The 20738-nt window shown below is 42.0% G+C and overlaps 2 protein-coding genes across 5 annotated transcripts in view; one reads left to right on the forward strand and one right to left on the reverse strand.

Annotated features, from left to right (window-relative positions):
* On the forward strand, positions 1 to 18488 carry dis3l (DIS3 like exosome 3'-5' exoribonuclease). The gene is made up of 18 exons (XM_030048621.1): positions 1 to 256; positions 916 to 1069; positions 2109 to 2237; positions 4163 to 4298; positions 5294 to 5461; positions 6502 to 6580; positions 6837 to 7016; positions 8956 to 9125; positions 9638 to 9799; positions 11624 to 11874; positions 12245 to 12337; positions 12460 to 12748; positions 14006 to 14241; positions 15237 to 15391; positions 15695 to 15873; positions 15958 to 16103; positions 16558 to 16729; positions 16890 to 18488. The coding sequence occupies exons 1-18, from the start codon at positions 127 to 129 to the stop codon at positions 17232 to 17234; spliced, it is 3174 nt and encodes a 1057-aa protein (XP_029904481.1). The 5' UTR covers positions 1 to 126; the 3' UTR covers positions 17235 to 18488.
* The window catches only part of tipin (timeless interacting protein), a 10320-nt gene continuing 8070 nt past the window's right edge, over positions 18489 to 20738 (reverse strand). For all 4 annotated transcript variants that reach the window (XM_030048623.1, XM_030048625.1, XM_030048624.1 and 1 more), the window contains exon 8: positions 18489 to 20021. In XM_030048623.1, coding sequence (XP_029904483.1) covers positions 19762 to 20021 — 260 coding nt within the window. In that variant the 3' untranslated portion in view covers positions 18489 to 19761. The remainder of the gene's footprint in view (positions 20022 to 20738) is intronic.

Genomic DNA, 20738 nt, shown 5'->3' on the forward strand with positions numbered 1-20738 from the left:
AGGTGCCTCGTGACGTCACTGACTGCTGCGCACTTCCTCTAGAGTTCAGTGTAACGTTTTGTTTACAGCTACCGCTTCACCCGTTATGATAAAATAGCATGAAAAAACAGCCGTACATCAGCTGAAATGATTAAGACGGAGAGGATTTTGCACTTGAAGAGTTTCCGGGGGCGGAAGGTCCGTGTTGTCCGAGAACATTATTTGAGAGAGGAGGTTCCCTGCTACAGCGCCGTGTGTCAGGCAGGCTGTGTCAACGGTAATGTCACCTCCAAACAAAGAGCTGCGACACACAGAAAACCCATTCATTCACTCATGTCTGCCTGGCGAAATACATATGGTGTAACGCAACAGGTACATGTTAGCACAGAGTGACTGACTTAACCTAGCCTAGCCGAACTAGCCGTAGTTTACAGTTAACGTTAGTTGCCAGAGGTAAGAGCCCGTGGCAACTGCACCGCCAAAACGGACTGTAAAACTTAGCTGGATGTGTGTCAACTTTAACTAACATTTCGTCGCACACACTACATGATGGAGGTGTGGGTAAATAGAGTAGAAACTATTTATAATACTACATTACCTTTCTGATGAAGGCATTCAATATGCACAAGTGACAGTAATAATATGTATGTATCATTTGACAGAAAATTCATTTGCAGTTTTGAACCGCTGTTCCTTGGAATGGCATTAAGTAGGCACTGAAAACAGCAATACAGATGCATGATACATGATATATTCAGGTGAATTTGCAGTCACTCTACTATTACCGTTAAGAAAGACAAGATTATGCTTGGGAATGAACTGAGAGCTTGAAGATGAATATCATGTTTCCCTCTTCTGTCACAATACTGTCACAAATCCAGTTGCTTGCAGCAGTCAAAACCATTGTTGATGAGCTGTTCCTAACTTCCCCATCAGATGGCAAGGTGCTGTCAGGAGAGCTGACCCACTATGTGGTACCAGATGCCAGTGTGGTGGCTGACTACCTGGAGGTCCTGGAGTTAAGGGAGCTGCAGGGTATTGTCTTCACCCAGACCGCCTTCCAGGCTGTGCAGCACAACAAAGGACGCAGGTACTGGGACATCTACAGGCTATACACTAACAATATATATATATGTATAAAGTATAATCCAGGTTTGTTATCATATAGGACGTCCATAGATAGTCCTTTAGCGCTGCTCTCCGTTTTAGATTATATGATCTAATACTAGTTGGTCAGTTTCTATTAGCGAAGACAAAAGCGTTGGCTACAGGCATCACTATATCATGCTATGGTCAAGACCTTTCATCCTGAAAGCTTATTTTACATTTAACCTTTAATGAAAACTTACTTGCAGTGGTGGGTAAAAAGTGCACAGAGGTCGAACTCATTATCTCAAAGCTATGCTGATCAAGCTAAATGAGGTCCAGCCCGTGTATTTAAATGTCTCTCTCGCACAAACGCACAACAGTGTTTTTGACAAACTTGATGAATAGTGTAAATAAGGAGTCCCATATGACCTTCGGCAGTTTATTTTTTATTCCTGCTTATGCTGCCATTCTGAAATGTTGCGTCATTAATATGATGAGACTTCACTCTTGATAATGTCAGGTGGATGTAGCTGGTACAACATATGCTGATGCCCCATGGTGTGAGTAATTGCAGATCTCTGGGTACTTCAACTCACAGGGCACCCACAGGACGAAGCACTGTGTCAGGGTGTGTGTGTGTATGTGTGTGATGAGTTTTCCTTACAGGCAAGGCGTTTTTGTCAACTGGAGGTTTTATATTTACCAGTAACTCTCACGATCAGCATCATCACTCATCTTACATATTAAAAGTAAAATGGACTCTAATGCTCTTCCTCACTATAAAAACACATCTTGGCATGGGTATTGGAACGTGGCTGTGATCATAGACATGCGCCCAAATCATGAGCTAGTTTGCTAACACGTTGTATTTATATGCCCATATGCCCAGCTTTAATTTTAAACAACACCTCCAATGCTGGGGTTATTGACACCATTCTGGGAAATGTATAAAAATGACAGAATGCATTGAACATCACAAATGAAAGCTATCAAACAGTGTAAGGTGGGTGTTTCCTTTTCCTGGATGTGTTTGTGAGCAGGCAGTACAATCGGCTGAGGGGCCTGCTGAAAGACCCCCGTCACAACTGTGTGCTGTTTGCCAACGAATTCCAAGAGTACTCCTACTGTCCCCGGGAGAAGGGAGAGAGCCAGGACAAGTGGCAGACCAAGTCAGTACTCACTCTCACCCACTGTCCTCACTCTGCGCCTGCCAGAAACATTACATTTAATCCAGTTACACTGACTATACACTGACTACACCAACGGTTTGCCAACTTTTCGTGTCCCAGAACCCCAGGTTGACTTCAATTAAACTGCGAACCCTTTACCACAGACTTGAAGGGAGTAGAAAGGCCTTTTCCATTCAGATAAACATACTAGGATGGTTGGAGCGGCGGCCATTTTTATGTGTATTGTTGCCATGGTACCAGGCTGTCTTCCATATAAACCAACTTGCGGCAGAGCCTCTCTGAGGTGAGAGGGTTTGCAGGAAGAGAGCAGTGGAAAGACATCTGGTCTTTCAGCTGGCGTCTGTTAGCCATGTAAAGTTAACAAACACTTTGCTTGTGCGCTAAAGTTTGGCTTAACCATGACAATATGTAGCATTTAAGAAGTTATACTCAGTAAAAGGTATGTTTGATGATGGTAAGTTAAGTTTGCTAGTTTGCAGATGTTGACTGAAGGAGCTAAGAGGAGAAGCACAATCTTGCTAATGCTATGCTAACCTTGTGTAGCACAGCACGGCTCACAGATTCAATCATTCATAATTCTTGTAGTAATTTCTGCTGTCAGTACTGCGTAGCTGCACGGCTCTCAAGCGCAACAGACTTTACGGCCCTGCTGTTGCCATTTTTTTCTGGATCAGCCAGATATCCATGGCAAACAGCACATTAAACCATACTACTCCATTCAAGGTCTGTGGCTTGTGCCCAAGGGAAACTTACATGAAAAGATATTTTGGTTTGTATTAAAGGCAGAATGAGTAGGATTTCTTGGTTGCAGTTAGTAGACACAACGTTCAAAGTTGTCCCCTCCCCCTTGGCTAAGCTAATCGCTGACAATGGGTTTCTGAGTTTTCACCTACCTGTCCAACAGAAAACAGGCCAATAGCACAAGCTCTTCACCTTCATTCTCTCCCTCCATGCTGTTGGATGTCATGCCATCGACCCTGCACTATGTGCTGTTATTGTCTGACAGCTACACACCTGCTGCCCAAAGGCTGACGCCCAGAAGAGTCCCAAGCTCAGTAAATCAAGAAAATCCAGGCAGAGGGCAGGGTCTCCGCAGATACACACACCAACACACACCTCTAGTGGCTCACAAGTCATGATGGAGAGGGATTAGTTTTGTATGAGTGTACACACTGTTTATTGTTATGTTTTGTTTAGTTTAGTTTTATTTCTTTCAGGAAAATCCTACTCTTTCTGCCTTGAAATATTAAATTGTTTTGATGTCCTAACTGAACACAATTCGACAAATAGATTTAAAGTGGTGTGATTGAAACATAATGTTAAAATAATGAGTCATACATTTTTGTATGGTAGAAATTACTAGCGACTGAAAGAACTGAAATTTTATAGCTGGACTCACTGACAGCTTCCAGGCTATCACATTACATACTGTGCAAATGTTACAGGGCAACAGGCCCTCACACACAAAACACATTATAGAGACTACGCATTTGCTCTGCAAATGCAGTCACTCTTCCATAGCTGAGTATGCTTCAGCAGTGTGGCCCATGGGGTGAAGCAACCTTACTGCTCTGCCAAAGAGGGTCAATGGTGAGTGTGAAATATTATATCTCAGCTATAATTGGCCTATGTCTATATTATTTATAAACATTGAACCATCATTCCATACAGTGGAATCTGAAATTAGCTTTCCATTGCTAACTTCTACCTGTGTAAAATCTATATGTAGGTATCCATAATTCACATTCTAATTTAATACAAAATATCTAAGATCAGGGCATTTTCAGGCAAGCTGTCTGTATTATATGTAGTTTGCTTTCACTTGTGAATTACTGTTTTATGTGTGTGTGTGTGTGTGTGTGTGTGTGTGTGTGTGTGTGTGTGTGTGTATATGTATACCTTAGGTGTGTGTACAGTGCAGCAGTGTGGTACCATGACCACCTGGCAGGTCTGAAGCCTATAGTAATGATCACAGAGGACCAGGCTGCAGTGACCCAGTATAGCAGCCTCAACGCTGGTGTGTATGTCATCTCCATTCAGGTACATTTCACACTTTACCACTCTAACCACACCAGATTCCTCTCTGATACCAGATCACTTCTCTCTGTGCAGCATTTATGTTTGAAGTAATGTCCTGTAATGTCCACGTAATGTCCAAGATGTCACAGAACCTGTGCATCAGCAAGGACAAACTAAATAGATAGATTGATAGATAAAACTTAATTCATCCCCGAAGGGAAATTCAAATATCCAGTAGCTCATTCAAGACATAAAAACAACAACCACACTTCCACTCAGACAGCAATGCACATTGGCATTGAAATAGACACAGGATAAAATAAGTTAAAAATAAATAAATAAATAACTGCATATGAGAATGTTAGAGCCAATTTTTGCATTAAAAGGATATTACCAAAGGCTTAGTTCTACAAAACAAGCACAAAGATTGCAAAACATCTATAAATTTGCATTATAAATGTATTTAGTCATGATTTGTGTAGCTCCAATTGCCCTTACTTAATTGTTCACCCATTAAATCCTGAATTTTATTCATGCTACAGTTGCATAGATTACTTAGAGCAAGGCAATGATGGGAAAATACCCAATTCTTTTGCATTGCCATGCCTGGTATATACTCCGTAACACAGCATTTAGCAGTAGCACACACACACACACAGACACACAGACACACAGGACCAACAAGTATTTTCCAACAGTTGAATCCAAAAATTTATGAAAACATCCTTTCAACACAAAAACACTTTTAAAAGCTGCAATCAAACAGTTATCATGGCATTGTATTTTTTCTAGGCCATTTGATACTTTTTTTAGTGGTACTCACACACCTCCTTGCTTTGAAAACATTCTTTATGTATTTTAACGGTCACATCTAAAACCATGTGTATTTGTAAATTAAAAATCAAACATAAATTTACTAAAACAGATACTTATGTTACTAAGACCTGCTTTACTATGTGGGTAAGATGTGCTCTTGCATTTCTTCACCTACATATGTGTGTCCCTGTTTTGACCAGGATTATTTGCAGAACTTCTGGCCAGACCTGCAGGCAGCCCATGAGCTGTATAGCTCCATTTCCCAGGCACTACAAGAAAAAGGGAGCGAGGGCACAGAGAGGGAGTATGCTGAACATCTGCCTGCTGAAGTCCTGGAGGCTGGAATCAAGTCTGGACGATATGTCCAGGTACAAATCCACCTGTCTGGTTTGTGTCCACTATTTGATATATGCTGTTTATGAGCAAAGAGTAATGCACAGGGCTGTGTTTGACTCAGTATTTTCTCAGTCACATCACTTTTGTTCAATAGGCCGTTCAATAATTTGTTCAATAATTTGGCCACTCAATATGCCGATTCAAGTATTTGTTGCTTTATTTATTTGCAATCAGAAAATGCATTGACACAAGTTTGAATATTGACAGACTATGTTAAATAAAATTTGTGTGCATGGTAAATCTATAAAATTTATGAAGATAGCTGCATATGAAGATTTATGAAGATAGCTGCATATCATATGGTAGTTCAATTCAAATGTACCATTTGAATTGAACTACCATTTGAAAGCCCACATTAAACAGAGCACGGTAACAGAATGCATTGTCGCCGTGTGGGTTTGTTGAATCAATGAGACAGAATAATGAGACAGTTTGATTGTCTTGATTGCTTGTCCTTTTTTTTGTAAAAAAAGAAAGGGTGGGGTGGGGGGTGGGTGTATCCCCCCATCAATTGAGGAGATTTGTGAAAAATGATTCGATGGGTTGACTTTCAGGGTGCAGAATGTAGATTTGACTTGAAAAAGAAGGAGGATTGAAATTGGCTTCACCTGTGTTTGCCTGTTGAACAGTTTGGAGGAAGCCGGAGAAGGAACACAGATTGCATTACATGAGATGGAGGGAAATGATGAAAACTGATTTTGAAGATCACAGATTAGACTGCTGCTAATGATGACCTCATGCTTATCTCATCTCCTAATAATAAAGGTGCGGATAGGTCTGTTTTAGGGTCATGGAGGTGGGAGCTGCCCTGTGTAGCTGCCCTGACTTAAAAAGTATGCAGCTCATAAATGTCAAGGGCTTGAACCGATGAACCAAGTTTTGAAGTGATAGAAGAGTGATACTCATTCCTCTCACTTGACAAGATGGTTTGGACTGGACTAGAGAATTGGACCTACCTGTCAGTTTCCCCTTTAATCAAAACATATAATATTTTTTCTCTCTCTATTATCAGGGTATCCTGAATGTCAACAAACACCGGGCACAGTGTGAGGCTTTCATCAGGATAGAGGGCTCCACTAACAAGAACACAGGTGCAAAGCAGCAGGGACCAGCACAACATTTTCTACCATTAATGTTGATTAAGGGCCACTGACTGCAAACTGAGTGCTTCCATTTAAGAAACAGTTATTAAGTCTGGCTAACTTTGCAGCCCCAGTAGCTGGATCTTTTTTTTTTTCCCTAACTCGGAGGGCCTATTTGTCTTTAAAGTCACTGGCCTCACTCTCTCTCTCCCTGTTTTCTTCTGTGTCACTCCTCTTTCTTCTCCCACCATCCTGGCCACCTCAGACCTGAACAGTGACGTGTTGGTGTGTGGTGTTAAGAATCGTAACAGAGCTGTGCACGGAGATGGGGTTGTAGTGGAGTTATTTCCAAAGAGTGAGTGGAGAGGGAAGACCACAGCCCTGACTGAGGGCCAGGGGGAGGAAAAGACTGGAGAGGAGGCCCAGAGTCAGCCCATGCCTACAGGTGGGACGCCAATGGTGCTTTTCCACTAGTACCTACTCGGCTTGACTCGGCTTAACTCTACTTGCCTCGACACGGTTTCGGTGGTTTTCCATTACAATTGAGTACCAGCTCACTGTGGGTGGAGTTGTCACAGCAAGGCGGCGCACCGTCCAGCTCCCTCTGGATTCTGTGACCCGCCACTAAGCACAGAAAAGTCTCCACCTCTTCATTTGACCGCGGTACTGGTTTGCTTGCCATTTTCCGACTTTGCCAACTTCAGCGATGATCAATGCGCACGGTCGCCTTTTTTTTTTTTTTTTTTTTTTTTTTTTTTTAGATGCCGGGTTTGGTTTTCGTGAAGGAGTCGCTCCCATGTGTCATCACTCCCTGTCCAATCAGTGGCCTGCACGATGTTTACGTCACATTTTGGCTCGACTCAGCTCGCTTGGAACCCCGGCTAAGTAGGTCCCAAAATAGTACCTGCTACCAGCTACTACCACCTAATGGAAAAGCTTACAAACCGAGTAGGGTCAAGCCGAGTTGACCCGAGTAGGTACTAGTGGAAAAGCGCCACAAGTCTTCATTTACATGTTTCTATTTTGAACTGATTTACTGTATGTAAGGAGAATGTGAAGCGACTGGAACAGTGGACCAAATTATTTACATCTTATTATTTATATCCTCCCTTAAGTCAAGATATCTGTAATAGCATACTATAGCAAAGCATCAAACATTTTCATGTCCTGGACCCCCGCTTTGACTCACTTTAAGCCCCACACCCCAACTTGTAACAAGTTATTTTGTGCTCGGGGCTGTGGTATGAAAATTGTCAAAATATTGTTGTTTTTGTTAATTATGGAATTTTCTAGGTGTCATACTTGACAAATAAATCCAAAGTGGTGAGACTAAAACATATGTTAAAACTTGTACATGTCTAGTAAATTAACCTGTTTGAAATCTCAGCAATGATTTCAGGTCAGAGATGCTGGTTCAACACCAGATTTTTTGTGTTTAAATGAGGCAAATGAGGAAGTGTTCACACACTTTTCACAGTCATTTAGGGTGTATTCAGACCTGTGGCTCGTTTGCTTTGTTCCGATTCAGGGGCTAAATCAGTACAATTGTTGCATTTTTCTTTTGGGTCATTTGTGTTCACAAGGCAATTGTCTGTATTGGTCCAAAGTTGTAAACAAATGCCATGCGCAGACCAACTGTTCTCTCAGTGGTCAGAAATCCCGGAAGGAAAAACCCTGGGAAAAACAGCAAACATGGAGCATCCACAGCGTGTGTGGCTCATTTGTTTTTATGTGTTTTTATGGTTAATATCCCAGGGTTCCGTAAATGAAGAAAATATCCTGTTCTACCGGGAATCCAGACTGCACATTGAAAATAATGTCCTACTGCATCTACTGAGAAGAAGACTTCTTCTGTTGCTTCTTCTTCTGCTGTTTCTTTTTTTTTTTTTCTTTTTTTTTTTTTTTTTGGTTGATGGTTGGCAACCGGGTGCATTACTGCCCCCCTCTATTGGAGGGTGAACCACCGTTATGAGTCAGTTGTGTCGGGGTTGCTGTGTCGGTTATGTTGCAAACAAACCGTTCCAGGGCTGGAAAGGAAGCGAGCCGAGACCACCCCTTCTAAGCAATCTTGGTCCGCTTGTTTCATCCCGCATCCGAGCGCGATTGCTGTGTTCACATTTGTCCAAACAAACCGATCTTTGGGGGGAAACGCTCCCTTTTTCGGAGCAACTGCTCGAAATGAGACAGGTCTGAATACACACTTAAATTAAATGAAATTATTCCTCACTTTACTGATGATCTGCTGGAAGACCCTCAAGGACCTCTGGGGGTCCTCATACCCCACTTTGAAAACCCCTGCACTGGACTCTATTATTAAGCAGTTGATCTCATGTTGATAACTAATGAAAACAGCATGCACCAGCCCTGATAACAGTTGCCTGCAGGCCGTGTTGTGGGGATCCTGCAGAGGAACTGGAGGGACTACGTGGTGACATTTCCCCCCAGGGAGGAGACGCAGTCCCAGAGCAGGAACTCCCAGCGCATCCTGGTCGTGCCCTGGGACCAGTGCATCCCCAAGATCCGAATTAGCACTCAGCAGGCTGATGCTCTGCAGGTCTGATCCGCTTTTTCCTGCCTTGTGATATATTTACTTGCTTGCTTGCTTACTCATTCAGCTATACACTTGCTGACTTGGAAGGAAACATACTAATTAAAAAATTCCCAACATGTTAGCAGCTCTTGGAGGCCAATTATGCAGCATTTATCCTAGAGACTTACCATTTTTCAGCTGCATAATGATATCAAGCTTCAATTCAAACTACGGCTAAAAATGTAGTAAATCATACGCTTGATAAAATTTTATTTATTTTATTTTTTCTATTTTAATATAAAGACCAAGTGTGTGTGTTTATGAGGATCAAAATAACTATGTTCCAGTGTGCAGTGCCATGTAATGCCTTATGGTTGCCTAGCAACCCAAAACTCCATGCAGACTGAACAGGTTGGGAGTCATTTCATAACACTCACCAACTTTGGCTCCTCGACAAGATTTGAAAAAAAAAAAAAAGTCATTGCAGTGACCAGTGTTGGCTAATTCAAAACTTGCCCCTCCTTGCCTTCATCCAGGACCACAGAGTGGTGGTGCGCATTGACTCATGGGAAAGCACATCGCTGTACCCCAACGGCCACAGTGTCCGGGTGCTGGGTCGGGCTGGGGAGCTGGAGACGGAAATCCAGACCATCCTCATTGAGAACTGCATCCACGTGCCTCCCTTCTCTGAGGCCCAGGTATGTGGGAAAGCTTCGCCCTCTGAGACCAAACCAGATTTTTAGTCATGCAAAAACTACATTCAGGATGAAATGAATCTAACTGATGTTAATCCTGATCTTTCATGTGACACCCTCTGTAATGCCTGAAGAGAATACATGCTGAAGAAAAGTCACTGGAGACCAGTAATTACAAAAGCAAAATTGTAAGGTTGGAGTATGCTGGTGATACTGATGACATTAAAAAAAAAGGAGTCTGATCAGACACCAGTCATTTTGACGGCTACGCTAATTCAGTAATATAGTAATATAGCTGAATTGTTGTAATGTAGTTACTACATTTTCTTTTTATTGAGAGACGGCACATCTAACTCTTACATTAAATCATATATGATGGAGAGTGAAAGAACTTAAGAATATATGTATTAGGCTTCTGTGATTGGATGAATTTTTCAGGTATGGAGTCCGTAACTAGTGATTTTTGTTGTTGTTGTTGTTTTGGCATATTTAAGGGATGTCTCAGTGTGTAGGCTGTGTGTGGTGAGTGTGCTGTTGACAGACAGACGGTGAGCCTGGCTGCTGGAGCAGAGTATGAGATAAGCAGCAAGGCAATGTGCTTACAGTTTAGACTATAATTTGCCATAGAATAAATGCTACAACTTCTCAAGACCCAAGCCAAGTTCTTATGCTTGTTGCTTAAAGTGAACGGGGTGAATGGACTGACCTTTAAGGTGGACCAGCTATTCTCACTTGAATGACAATATCAGATGCTTTGACAGACTCTTAATAGAATTAATTAAAGTCCCCCTCCATTCACAAATATGTTTTTCTTGAGTTTATGTTCCCTAAAATGTCTAACTTTGACTCTACTGACTTGTATGTGTGCAAACTTTGTCTCAAGAGAGGTGTCTTCACAATCCTGAAGGTGGAGGTGTGTGTGCGCGCCCCTAAAATCTGAGATTCAGATGTACCCTGGGCGAGCTTTGCAATGTTAAAATTCCCACATTCTGCTGGTCGCCATCAGTGCCGAGCTGTGTTTTATTTTCCAAAAATCAACAAGACCAACTCGAAATAACTGCTCTGCATGAACAGTATTAGTGTAACGAGATTTGCTAAAAAGAATACTTTTTTCATGATTAGATTAACAGCACAATGTCCATGAGTGTCGTGGGAGCGGGCATCTTGGTTCTCTGTATGCAGAGCTGACCCACAGAATTGTTTTATTTTAAAGAGATTGACGACATCAACTGAAAACGGCTGCTTCACATGAACAATATAAGTGTAATTAAGAGATTCGCCCCCAAATTATATTTTTTCATAGTTAAATTTTCAAAAAGGGAACAAAGTTCATGACCGTGATGGACAATACTTGCACTTTCTGTGACCAGAGCTCTGGTTATGAGCCGGTGTGCCAGAAGGCAGGGAGGTGGTTGGGGAGTATTCATAGACCTGTGCATTTTTAATGAGGATTTAGTTACATTTAAGCTGTTTTAAGGCACTACAGGATGTTTTTTCATGGAAAATTATAAATTGGTAATATTAATGATCAGAGCTTATTTTTAGCGGCTTACTAAATGGCTGGAAGAGACATTAGCCCTCCAATCAAATCCATGTTTTCCACAAGTTGGTTAGATTATCTTTGTAATCAGCGGTCTCGAGTTGGGCTGGTGTCCCAGGAGTACAGCATATCTATTTGTTCTCTTTAGCCCAAACCATGAGCAATACAAATAATGCACTCATGTTCCATCACTTGAAGGTAATGAACAGCTGCGTTTGTGACTTTGTGTGTATCTGATATTCAGAAAGACTATATGTAACCTTGTGTGTGTCTGTGTGTGTATTCAGCTGAGAGAGATGCCAGTTATCTCTCCTGAGAAGCCATGGAGGGTGGACCCTGGCCAGGTGGTGGTGCGGCGGGACCTCAGGGACACTCATCTGGTGTTCAGTATCGACCCACGGGGCTGTGAGGATGTGGATGACACGCTGTCTGTGCACACCCTCCCAGGCGGGGAGGTGCTCGAGCTGGGCGTTCACATCGCTGATGTCACCCACTTCGTAGCTGAAGGCTCACTCACTGACTTGGAGGCACGTGCTCGGTAAGGGGACGGAGAGATGAATAAATATACAAGCAGGGTTTTAAAAATGACACAGATCACATGGACAAAAGTAAGCCATGGAATCAAACTTTGAACAGAAACACTGGGGAATATCCAGTTACACCATGCTGACATCTGGCCATGGCATTTAGCCTAGATAGCAGTTTCTTTTTATTCAAAACACCAAATTGAATCTATGTCTACAAATGCTTTATGTTAATATTTCATAAAAAGAGAAATGTTTTGTTCTTGGCGAACAACTGCACTTTTGTACTAAGATCTCCAGGGTTTCTACGGTTATGAAAATCCTGGAAAAGTCATGTAATTTTAAAAATGTATTTTCTTTTTTTCTCTGTGTCTCTGTTCTAAGGGCTACTACCTATTATTTGGCAGATCGCAGGTATGACATGTTGCCTGCTGTTCTCAGTGCAAACCTTTGCTCTCTGCTGGGAGGAGTAGACAGGTCAGAGGATTCTACATACTTCTACAATTTGTGCGTGTGTGCATTTAGAGAGTGTCGCATATGTGCACACACCTGAATGTGCTGTCTGTGTTTGTGTGCATGTGGATTTACTCCATATTCAGGTATGCTATGAGTGTGCTTTGGGAGCTGGATGCACGCACCCTAGCTGTTAAGAAGGTGTGGTATGGTCGCACCCTCATTCGCTCCTCCTATCAGCTCCACTATGAGCTAGCCCAGGCCCTCCTCAAGGGAGAGAATGCAGAGGTGCCAGAGCTGACCCAGCTCGGCACTGAGGAGAAGGATGCAAAGCTGGCCCAGCTCACCCAGGCTCTGGAGATGCTCACACACGTAGCGAGGCACCTCCGGGCTAAGAGAGACAGAGAGGGCGCCCTGGAGCTGGAGGGGGTGGAGGTATGATCATCAACTACAAAAGAAATACAGGTGGATTTTTATTTGTGATGAACAGCCATGTTTGAAGATTTGTGCCTTGTAACCATTATCAGTCATGATAGACCAGTGTGACCCAGGTTTTTAAACAGAATCATACATCCTTGAGTTATTTACACAATTTAGTCAGAGTTTTAGTTGTAATTATATAATGACCTACCTCACTCTTGGTAAAACAGTCTTCTAACATAGCCCTGAGATACTTTTTGCTCAAGTAGAGTACTTTGCTACATTTTAAATTGCATCCATTGCATCACATATGTCAAACACAAGGCCTGTGGGCCAGATCAGGCCCATAGCGCAATTACATCCGGCCCACGAGATGACTTTTGATTTTCTATTAAGAGCGTACTGGCCGGCTTGAGGATTGAGGGTTGGCTTGCAAATACAGTATGCAAGAAAAAAGGAACGATGCAGTGGACTTTCATGTCATTTTCCACTCCAGGGGAAGAATGTTTCATGTAAAGTTCATACTTGTGTGTGACTCGTTATTTGTACACAAGACATATTTTTAGGACCAAATGACCACTTTGGGTCAAAGATGTTAAAAGAAAAAAAATAAAGGCCCTCAAATTGGTTGTGATTTTTTTTTTTTTTTTTTTTTTTTTTTTAACATGACCCCCTTAGTGATAGAGTTTGACACCATAGCTATAATAAAAATCAACAGAGAACAGTAATCTGGCTTTTGCTTGTGCACTAAATTGTATAAATCCTAATTTTCTCGATTAAAGGAATAGACCTTTTTCACAGCAGCTATTTTGACATTAAATGTCAGGGTAAACACAGGTGTTACTGATGACATTAATTAAGGATGCATTCCATTTACGTCAGAGAGGGCCCTGCTATTGTTCATGCTGGCTCACTAGAAAGACGCTTAAATGGAATGGAACTTAAATTAACGTCATTAGTAACACCTGCTGTTTTATGCCAAAATGGCTGCTGTGAAAAATTGTCTTTTAAGTGTGAATTCTGAACTCCTCATTTTTACAGTCACGTAGAAAACATCACAGTGTTCTCTATAAATATTAACCCAATGGCTGTTACTCTGAGTACATTTTAAATGAGCTTACTTTTACTCAAGTTGATTTAATTTCTGCTCAGTAATCGTACTATCTGAGTAAGATTTTAGTGCTCTTTTAGTGCTCTTTCCTCTTCTGGAGTTCCTTGAGTATATGCATATTCTTTTAAATTATAGCATACATCTGTGCTGTCCTGCCTCAGGTACGCGCCCAGCTGGATGAGGAAAAGAACATCACAGCCCTGGTGCCCCGGCAGCCCCTGGAGATTCACGAAACAGTTGCCGAGTGCATGATTTATGCCAACCACTGGGTGGCGCGCAAAATCCAGGAGAGTTTCCCTCAGCAGGCGCTGCTGCGCCATCACCCGCCACCACGCCAGGAGTTCTTCTGCCAGCTGGTGGACAGCGCCAAGGCCCGGGGGTTCACCATCAGTACAAGGTGACTGGTAGCTGCTGACAGGATTTTATGAGTACTTTGGCACCTAAGGAGGTGCATCATATTGTCTATGCTTGTCTAATCTTGTATTGACTTGGTTCACATGCAGGACTGGTTTTGCAAGGGTCTCAAACTGGCCAAGAGAGAGGAGTTACTTGACCAAGCAGTTTGGCATTTATTGCCTCAAAGGATAACACTGCTGTTCTTTTTTTAGTTTGTAAAAATCACCTGGTTGCCAGTCTCCTTTCCAATAGGCATGGTTCACACAGTCAGCTGGAGATATCAAAGCTTGTTTTCCTCCATTCAGAAGGAGACATTTACTGCTATTGGTAATTGTACAGAATGAAAATCAGCTTCCACAGACTTAAAAATGGCCAACGTTTTATAATCCATCACATTAATCATCGTGTTAATGGCAGTAGTGACTATAAACAGTGGGAAGGTATTCCATGAGTACCAAACAAAATCTTTACAGTTAAGCTAGTAGTCAGTTGTACATGCTTAAGTTAAGTACATATTTTTTAGGGACTAGATGGATCAGTGGGTTGATCACTAGTAAAAACCAAATATTAATGTAACAAACTAACTAAACAGCACTGGCTTTTCAAAGACTCAGATGTGACAAAGAAAAGGTAAAACACTTTCATTAAAGTTAATAAATTCTGTCACTTAAATGTGAATAAAATAATATGGCAAGTCCTGCTATGAGTCACTCTTGCTTTTTTGAAGTTGACAGCTTATAAAACTGGTCCAGCAGATGGCTGCAGCTGCATTGTGAGTACTTCACCTCAGCTTGCCGCTGGCTCATCTCAGCTAGTGACAGTTGGCTGTTGACTTCTCTAGAAGTGTAGAGACTAAATTAGTCAATATTAATTATTCTATGAAGGAGATGCTCTTAGAGACTTTATATTCCACTCTATTGCAGCCTGAAATACAGGTGTGGTTACAAGTGCAATTCAGAGAGGCACACATTTGAATAGATTCTTTTGTTCCACCAGGTCTAACAAGGCTTTAGCTGACTCTCTGGAGCAGGCTGTGGACCCCCAGGACCCCCTGGTGAACAAGCTGCTTAGAGTGATGGCCACCCAGGCCATGTCAAACGCTCTGTACTTCTCCACCGGTGCCTGCTCACAAGACCAATACTACCACTATGGTACACTAAACTGTTCTCATCACTTGTTATCACATTGTTCACCGGAATTGTTTTTACATGTCCCCTAGATTTTCAGTGGAAATGAAGGATCTGATATTAATTAAAACCTGTTTCAAGAATATAAAAAAAATGAAGCTGCCTTTGAAAGAAATGAAAATACCTCGGAGTCTGGGAGGTTTTTTTTTTCTTGTAATATTTGAACAAGATTTTATAAAAGTAAAGATTAATGCAAGGCAGTGTATTGGAGTGGGCTTCAGATTTGGAAAGGAATTATTGTGTTTGATCTCTGTCTGTGTGTGTTAGGTCTGGCTCTGGACCGCTACACACACTTCACCTCACCCATCCGCCGCTACGCCGATATGGTGGTCCACCGCCTCCTTACTGCGGCCATCAACCTGGAAAATGCAGCAGGACATAGCAAACCGTCAGCCAGTAACAAAGAGCTCGAAGAAATGGCTCAGCATATCAACAACAAGAACAGGGTCAGTACTACAGGCCACATGATTCACTTGTAAAATGGTCACTCTATCACTACTCTTACCAATGACCTTGGACTGACCTTTCAGGCAGCCCAGCAGGCCCAGCGCTTGTCTACAGAGTTGTTCCAGTGTCTCTACTTTAAAGACAAAGACCCTCAGGTGGACCAGTGCTGCGTGGCTGATGCTGTCATCTACGCCATCCGAGCCAACGGCATGCTGGTGTTCATCCCACAGTAAGAAGTTCAGAACTTTGCGCTACTTCTCAACCTCAGGGTCTTGGAGGTTGTTTCTGGGACATCACCAAATGATTTATAGAATGAGAAAAGATATATTTTCAATGTATAGTATAAATTTATGATCGTGCTTTTAATCTTTGTGATAAATGTTTGAGATGCAATAAAAATTTACAGCCTTTATGCTCCTTGCTGTCATAAATCAAGTGAATTGGCCCGAATAAGGAAGAATAAAAGATGAGCAGTGCCAGAGTTTAATAGTCTGGCCTTTTACTAATGTGAGAGAGTTCCAGAAACGTATCACTTTGTTTTAGGAGTTCCTGGGCTCACATAGGTTGAGATCAGTGGCCGCCACTTATCTGTAATCAACTTCCTAGCAGGACAGATTTTCGTCAAGAACAGTGTTAACGTCATCACATGGCAACAATACTGAGCATACCTGTGTCATGCCCAGGTACGGCCTGAAGGGGGCGGTGTACCTGAGGAACCGGGAGGGCCAGGTGGTGACTGTGGGACAGGATGGCAGCTGTGAGTGGCAAAGCGGCTCTGTGCAAAGATACCCGGAGCGCATCAGCACCACCTGCAGCCGTGGCACCTCCACTTTCAGCCTGTTTGACCACATCACTGTGAGTCACTGCTGCTGAGGACACAAACTGTCCATGCCAGCACTTTGTTTACTTAGGATGTATATATTTAACTCGTTCTGCACTTATTTGCTGGCCTTATACATTTCAGTGCTGATATAGAAACTTATTGTATAACAGCTGGGTCCTCTCCTCTCTGCAGGTCCGTATTTCTGTGCAGGCATCTCGCTACCACTCAGTCAGTCTCCACATGGAGGTGATCAGCAATAAGCCCCACCAGAATGCTGAGCAGCAGCCCCCTCAGCTGCAGGGCCGCAGCCAGCTGGTCCAGGAGGTGGTGCGTCTGGCCGAGGAGCAGGCCCACGACAAGGCAGCACGAGGCCCCAAATTCTCCAAAGAAGAGAGAGAGTTTTGCCAGAGCAAAAGCCCTAATCTGTACTCTCTCCTAGAGGAAGTTCGAGAGCTGGCCTTGATTGAGCAGTCTCCCTGTGGCGGGGCAGAAAGGGGCCTAGGAATGGTTGCACAGGTCTGTGCTACATCAGCATAGAGCACATTCAAAATGAGGGGGCAGTTACAGAGACCTGAGAGAAAAAAAGCCAAACCATGGCCATTGACAGCTGGGAGACAGCAGTAAAGAGTTTACAGTACAGGCCATACAGTGCAGGCATGCTGAGCACTTGCTAAACAGAGTAGAATATGGGGCTAAATGCTATAAAATGATCACATTTGATTTCAAATACTGATCAGTAACTGGACTTTTACTGTCATTGTTACACAGCCCAATATCTATAATGAAGACAGAATAATAAGGTGACGTGAAATTCATGGTTGTTAAATGACAGCAATTTCAGAAGATTTTCTCTAATTTTTGACTATGTGGTGTTGAGCGGTTGTATAACGAGGAGAAAAAAACCTTTTTCCCCAACGGTTTCAGATTTCACTTATGTAAACAAATGAAATCTGTCTTGGACTCAATGCTGCACACGTAAATGCTTCCACAGTTGCAGTAAAACAAACTCCATGTAAACACATACAAATACGTGTTCCTAACTCTGTTTGGCCAAGATTTAATGCTCACAGGTTATTGTATTATATAGATGCAGCTGTGAAATTTCCCATGGAAAATCAGTAGATACCATCAACAATAGATCACACAAATCTGCATCAGAGAATCCTTGTAAAATATAACAGTTTTTAAAATGATATTTGTACCATTCAGCCAGCATGCTCTTTTTCAGAATAATCTTGCTAAACCCATACATATCCAGTCCAGGAAAATGGCCAAGGTTTGATACACTGGAGCAGGCAAGTGTGAAGTGCTTTCCTAAAGCAAACACTAACCATTGAAAAGAGTGACACCCTTTCACAATGCACAATTGCCTGTGTATTGTTGCAGCTGACACAAGGTTTAGGACAGACTGGTTATCAAGAAAATGGTCCAAGAAGAACTGAAAGTAAAAAGGTGATGTGATTACAGTCGTTCATCTAGTCACTGATGATAATGTCCAAGGGAAGTAAACACTTGTTGGTGAAAGTAATTGATCCGACAAGAGTGTAGACACTGATGTATTACATGACACAGCACTGAGAACCAGAATTATCTATTTTGTAAGATGATGTGACACAAGTAAAATCAATATTATCTGGTATACACTGTAGCTTTTTTTTTCTTTTGGAGTTGAATGTTGCTTTTTAAAATCATTGAAGTATAACATTTTCTACAATGTACAATAGTTAAAAATGACCAAATTAGATTATTGCTTTTTGGTAATATACCAATAAACTTGAAAGTGGGCCTGAATGGACTGTAGATATATTTATTTATCAGAACTTTGACAAACATGTTCAAGAGGGACAGAAATATATAATAAGTGAAGAACTGTACTTTGATTTAAAATCAGCACTGAGGATGATGATCACCATCTCAAAACACATACAAAGAAAATGGTTTATTGAAAACATTTTTAGGCACAGGCAGTGCTTTCTTGAAGATAAAAAGTTTCAAGTAGTGGCTCAACAGTAAGAAAAACCCTGGATCCAAAGGCACTGGGACCCAGTGATTAGAACAAGGTCAGCTAACAGGAAGTCAACTGGAGAATTACATGGTACATTGTGTCTCTCCTCATTGACTTCCCTTGTAGTAAATTGCTGGAAATTTGGCCATTGTCTGCCCCTCTTAGCTTGACTTTTCCTGACCATCTGCATTAATTACAGATCTCCTTTTAAAACTCTCTTCTTTTTTCACAACACATTTACATTCTCAAACTTCCCTAGAGGGCAAAAAAAAACTTGCTCACAATCCCTGATCAAGTCTCCAAACTGTATAGAAGGTTTAACTTGGAGGGAATGTATATTTTCCTGTTTTAGCCTTTTAAATGGCAAGCATGTGACATTGCAGCAGTGTTTGCACTACCACTGCATTTTGATGTGCCTGAATGGTGGAAAAATCTCATTTGGTGTAGTCTAATTACAGCGCATGTGTTGCAGTACAACTCTGGCTAGCCTCAAATTCAGCCAATCAATGATAATGTACATTGATATCCCAAAGGCAGCTGGAGTCTTTTCAGTATTCATTTGGGCATCCGTGTTACAAGGAGCATACCCTTAAGGAAACAACCTGTCCAAACTTCTGATATTGACAGAATATGTGAACGAGAAAAGATGTCTACACAATACAGGTGCTATCTAGGCCTAATTCTGGAAATCTGTCACACAGCTCCAAAAAGCTTTCCCCATTTTTAGCACCTGCCCCTTCCTTCAGGGATAAGTGGTCAATTTGGTCCCACAGACAAACTGGGAATTTTCAGCACACTACGACAAAGACCCTGAATGTCACAGCGTTCCTGATTGTGTGACATAAAATTAGCCTGTGGTGAAGTAAGTCAAGCATGACAGGTCAGAACATTTCTCCAGCTACAAGGAAATCTGCACCAGTCTAGCCGCCAAGGCAGGAGGATAACAGAAAATGTGTATTTAAACTTTTGAGGCTGGTTTGGCTCTTTGAAGAGAGCAGTCCACATGTCAAGTCCAGTTCATTACAGAAAGCCTTATGGGCTCAGTTGGTGGTCCTGAACTCAGACGGCTCCAGTGCCCTCCTGGCAGCCACTGTGGAGTGCAGGGGCCACGCTGAGGCTGCTCTCCTCTTCAGCGCTCTGCAGCAAGTCCGAGGAAAGCTCCGAGTCTTTGACTGGAGCTTGACTGGGCTGTTGTGACCTGCTGCTTCGCTCCGGGTCTGAATCCTCGTGCGCATGGTGTGGTTGGGACTGGGACAGTGACAGGGAGCTGGCCGAGGCTTGGTCTGCTGATGAGGACAAAGGCTGGGAGTCTGATACATCTGAAAAAAAAAATGGAAGGATGTACACAGCAAAAACAGTCAAGTGAAGTGACCTTTGCATGAATATGTAATGCACTGAAGAAGAAAAAAAATGTGATCACAAAAAAATTGTAATGCACTACTGTTTTGATCCAATCATTATCATCCATATTTGTAATAATTAGTGGCCACGTTCAGTTAATTTTTACTAATTAATTAAATTGATGAAAAATGTCTACCTGGCCTTTGATTATTATTACATTTGTATTAGTAATAATATCATTATATCTACAGTAAACAATTGGTGAGGTCGTTTTTACGTAATGCTGGAGAATGAATGGAGGTGAATGGGCCTGAGTCGATTACTGCTATTTTAAGGCTCACAATAACCTCTCACAAAGAAATAGTATGGGTATATCATACATTTCCTGAATCCTCAAAGTCCATTAGGTATTGTGGATGTTGTCTTTTGGGTCCTTGATATCCCTTGATCCCACAGGGATAAAAGAAACTATATAGTTTAGGCAAAAAATGTGGGAAAATGTGTGTAATTTATGGTTTAAGGAGGTCATGTGACCTCTGTGTTTGTCAGAAAGAGACACCCATGGGCTTAAATGAAAGCTCCCCTTTACAATGATACCAAACAATCATATATAGAATATTGACAAATAGGAAACTGATAGCCATTTCTGACTTTGGGCGACTAATCAATAATTATGCTAATTAATCAATAATTAG

This window comes from Myripristis murdjan, chromosome 3 (genome assembly GCF_902150065.1).
Source record: "Myripristis murdjan chromosome 3, fMyrMur1.1, whole genome shotgun sequence".
Taxonomy (NCBI): Eukaryota; Metazoa; Chordata; class Actinopteri; order Holocentriformes; family Holocentridae; genus Myripristis; species Myripristis murdjan.

Bases quoted from the DNA above. Each gene is read 5' to 3' on its own strand.
- dis3l (XM_030048621.1), top strand. From the start codon at position 127: ATGATTAAGACGGAGAGGATTTTGCACTTGAAGAGTTTCCGGGGGCGG. The intron at 15,392-15,694 runs GTACACTAAACT...TGTGTGTGTTAG, and splicing joins AGACCAATACTACCACTATG to GTCTGGCTCTGGACCGCTAC. The intron at 15,874-15,957 runs GTCAGTACTACA...CTGACCTTTCAG, and splicing joins ATATCAACAACAAGAACAGG to GCAGCCCAGCAGGCCCAGCG.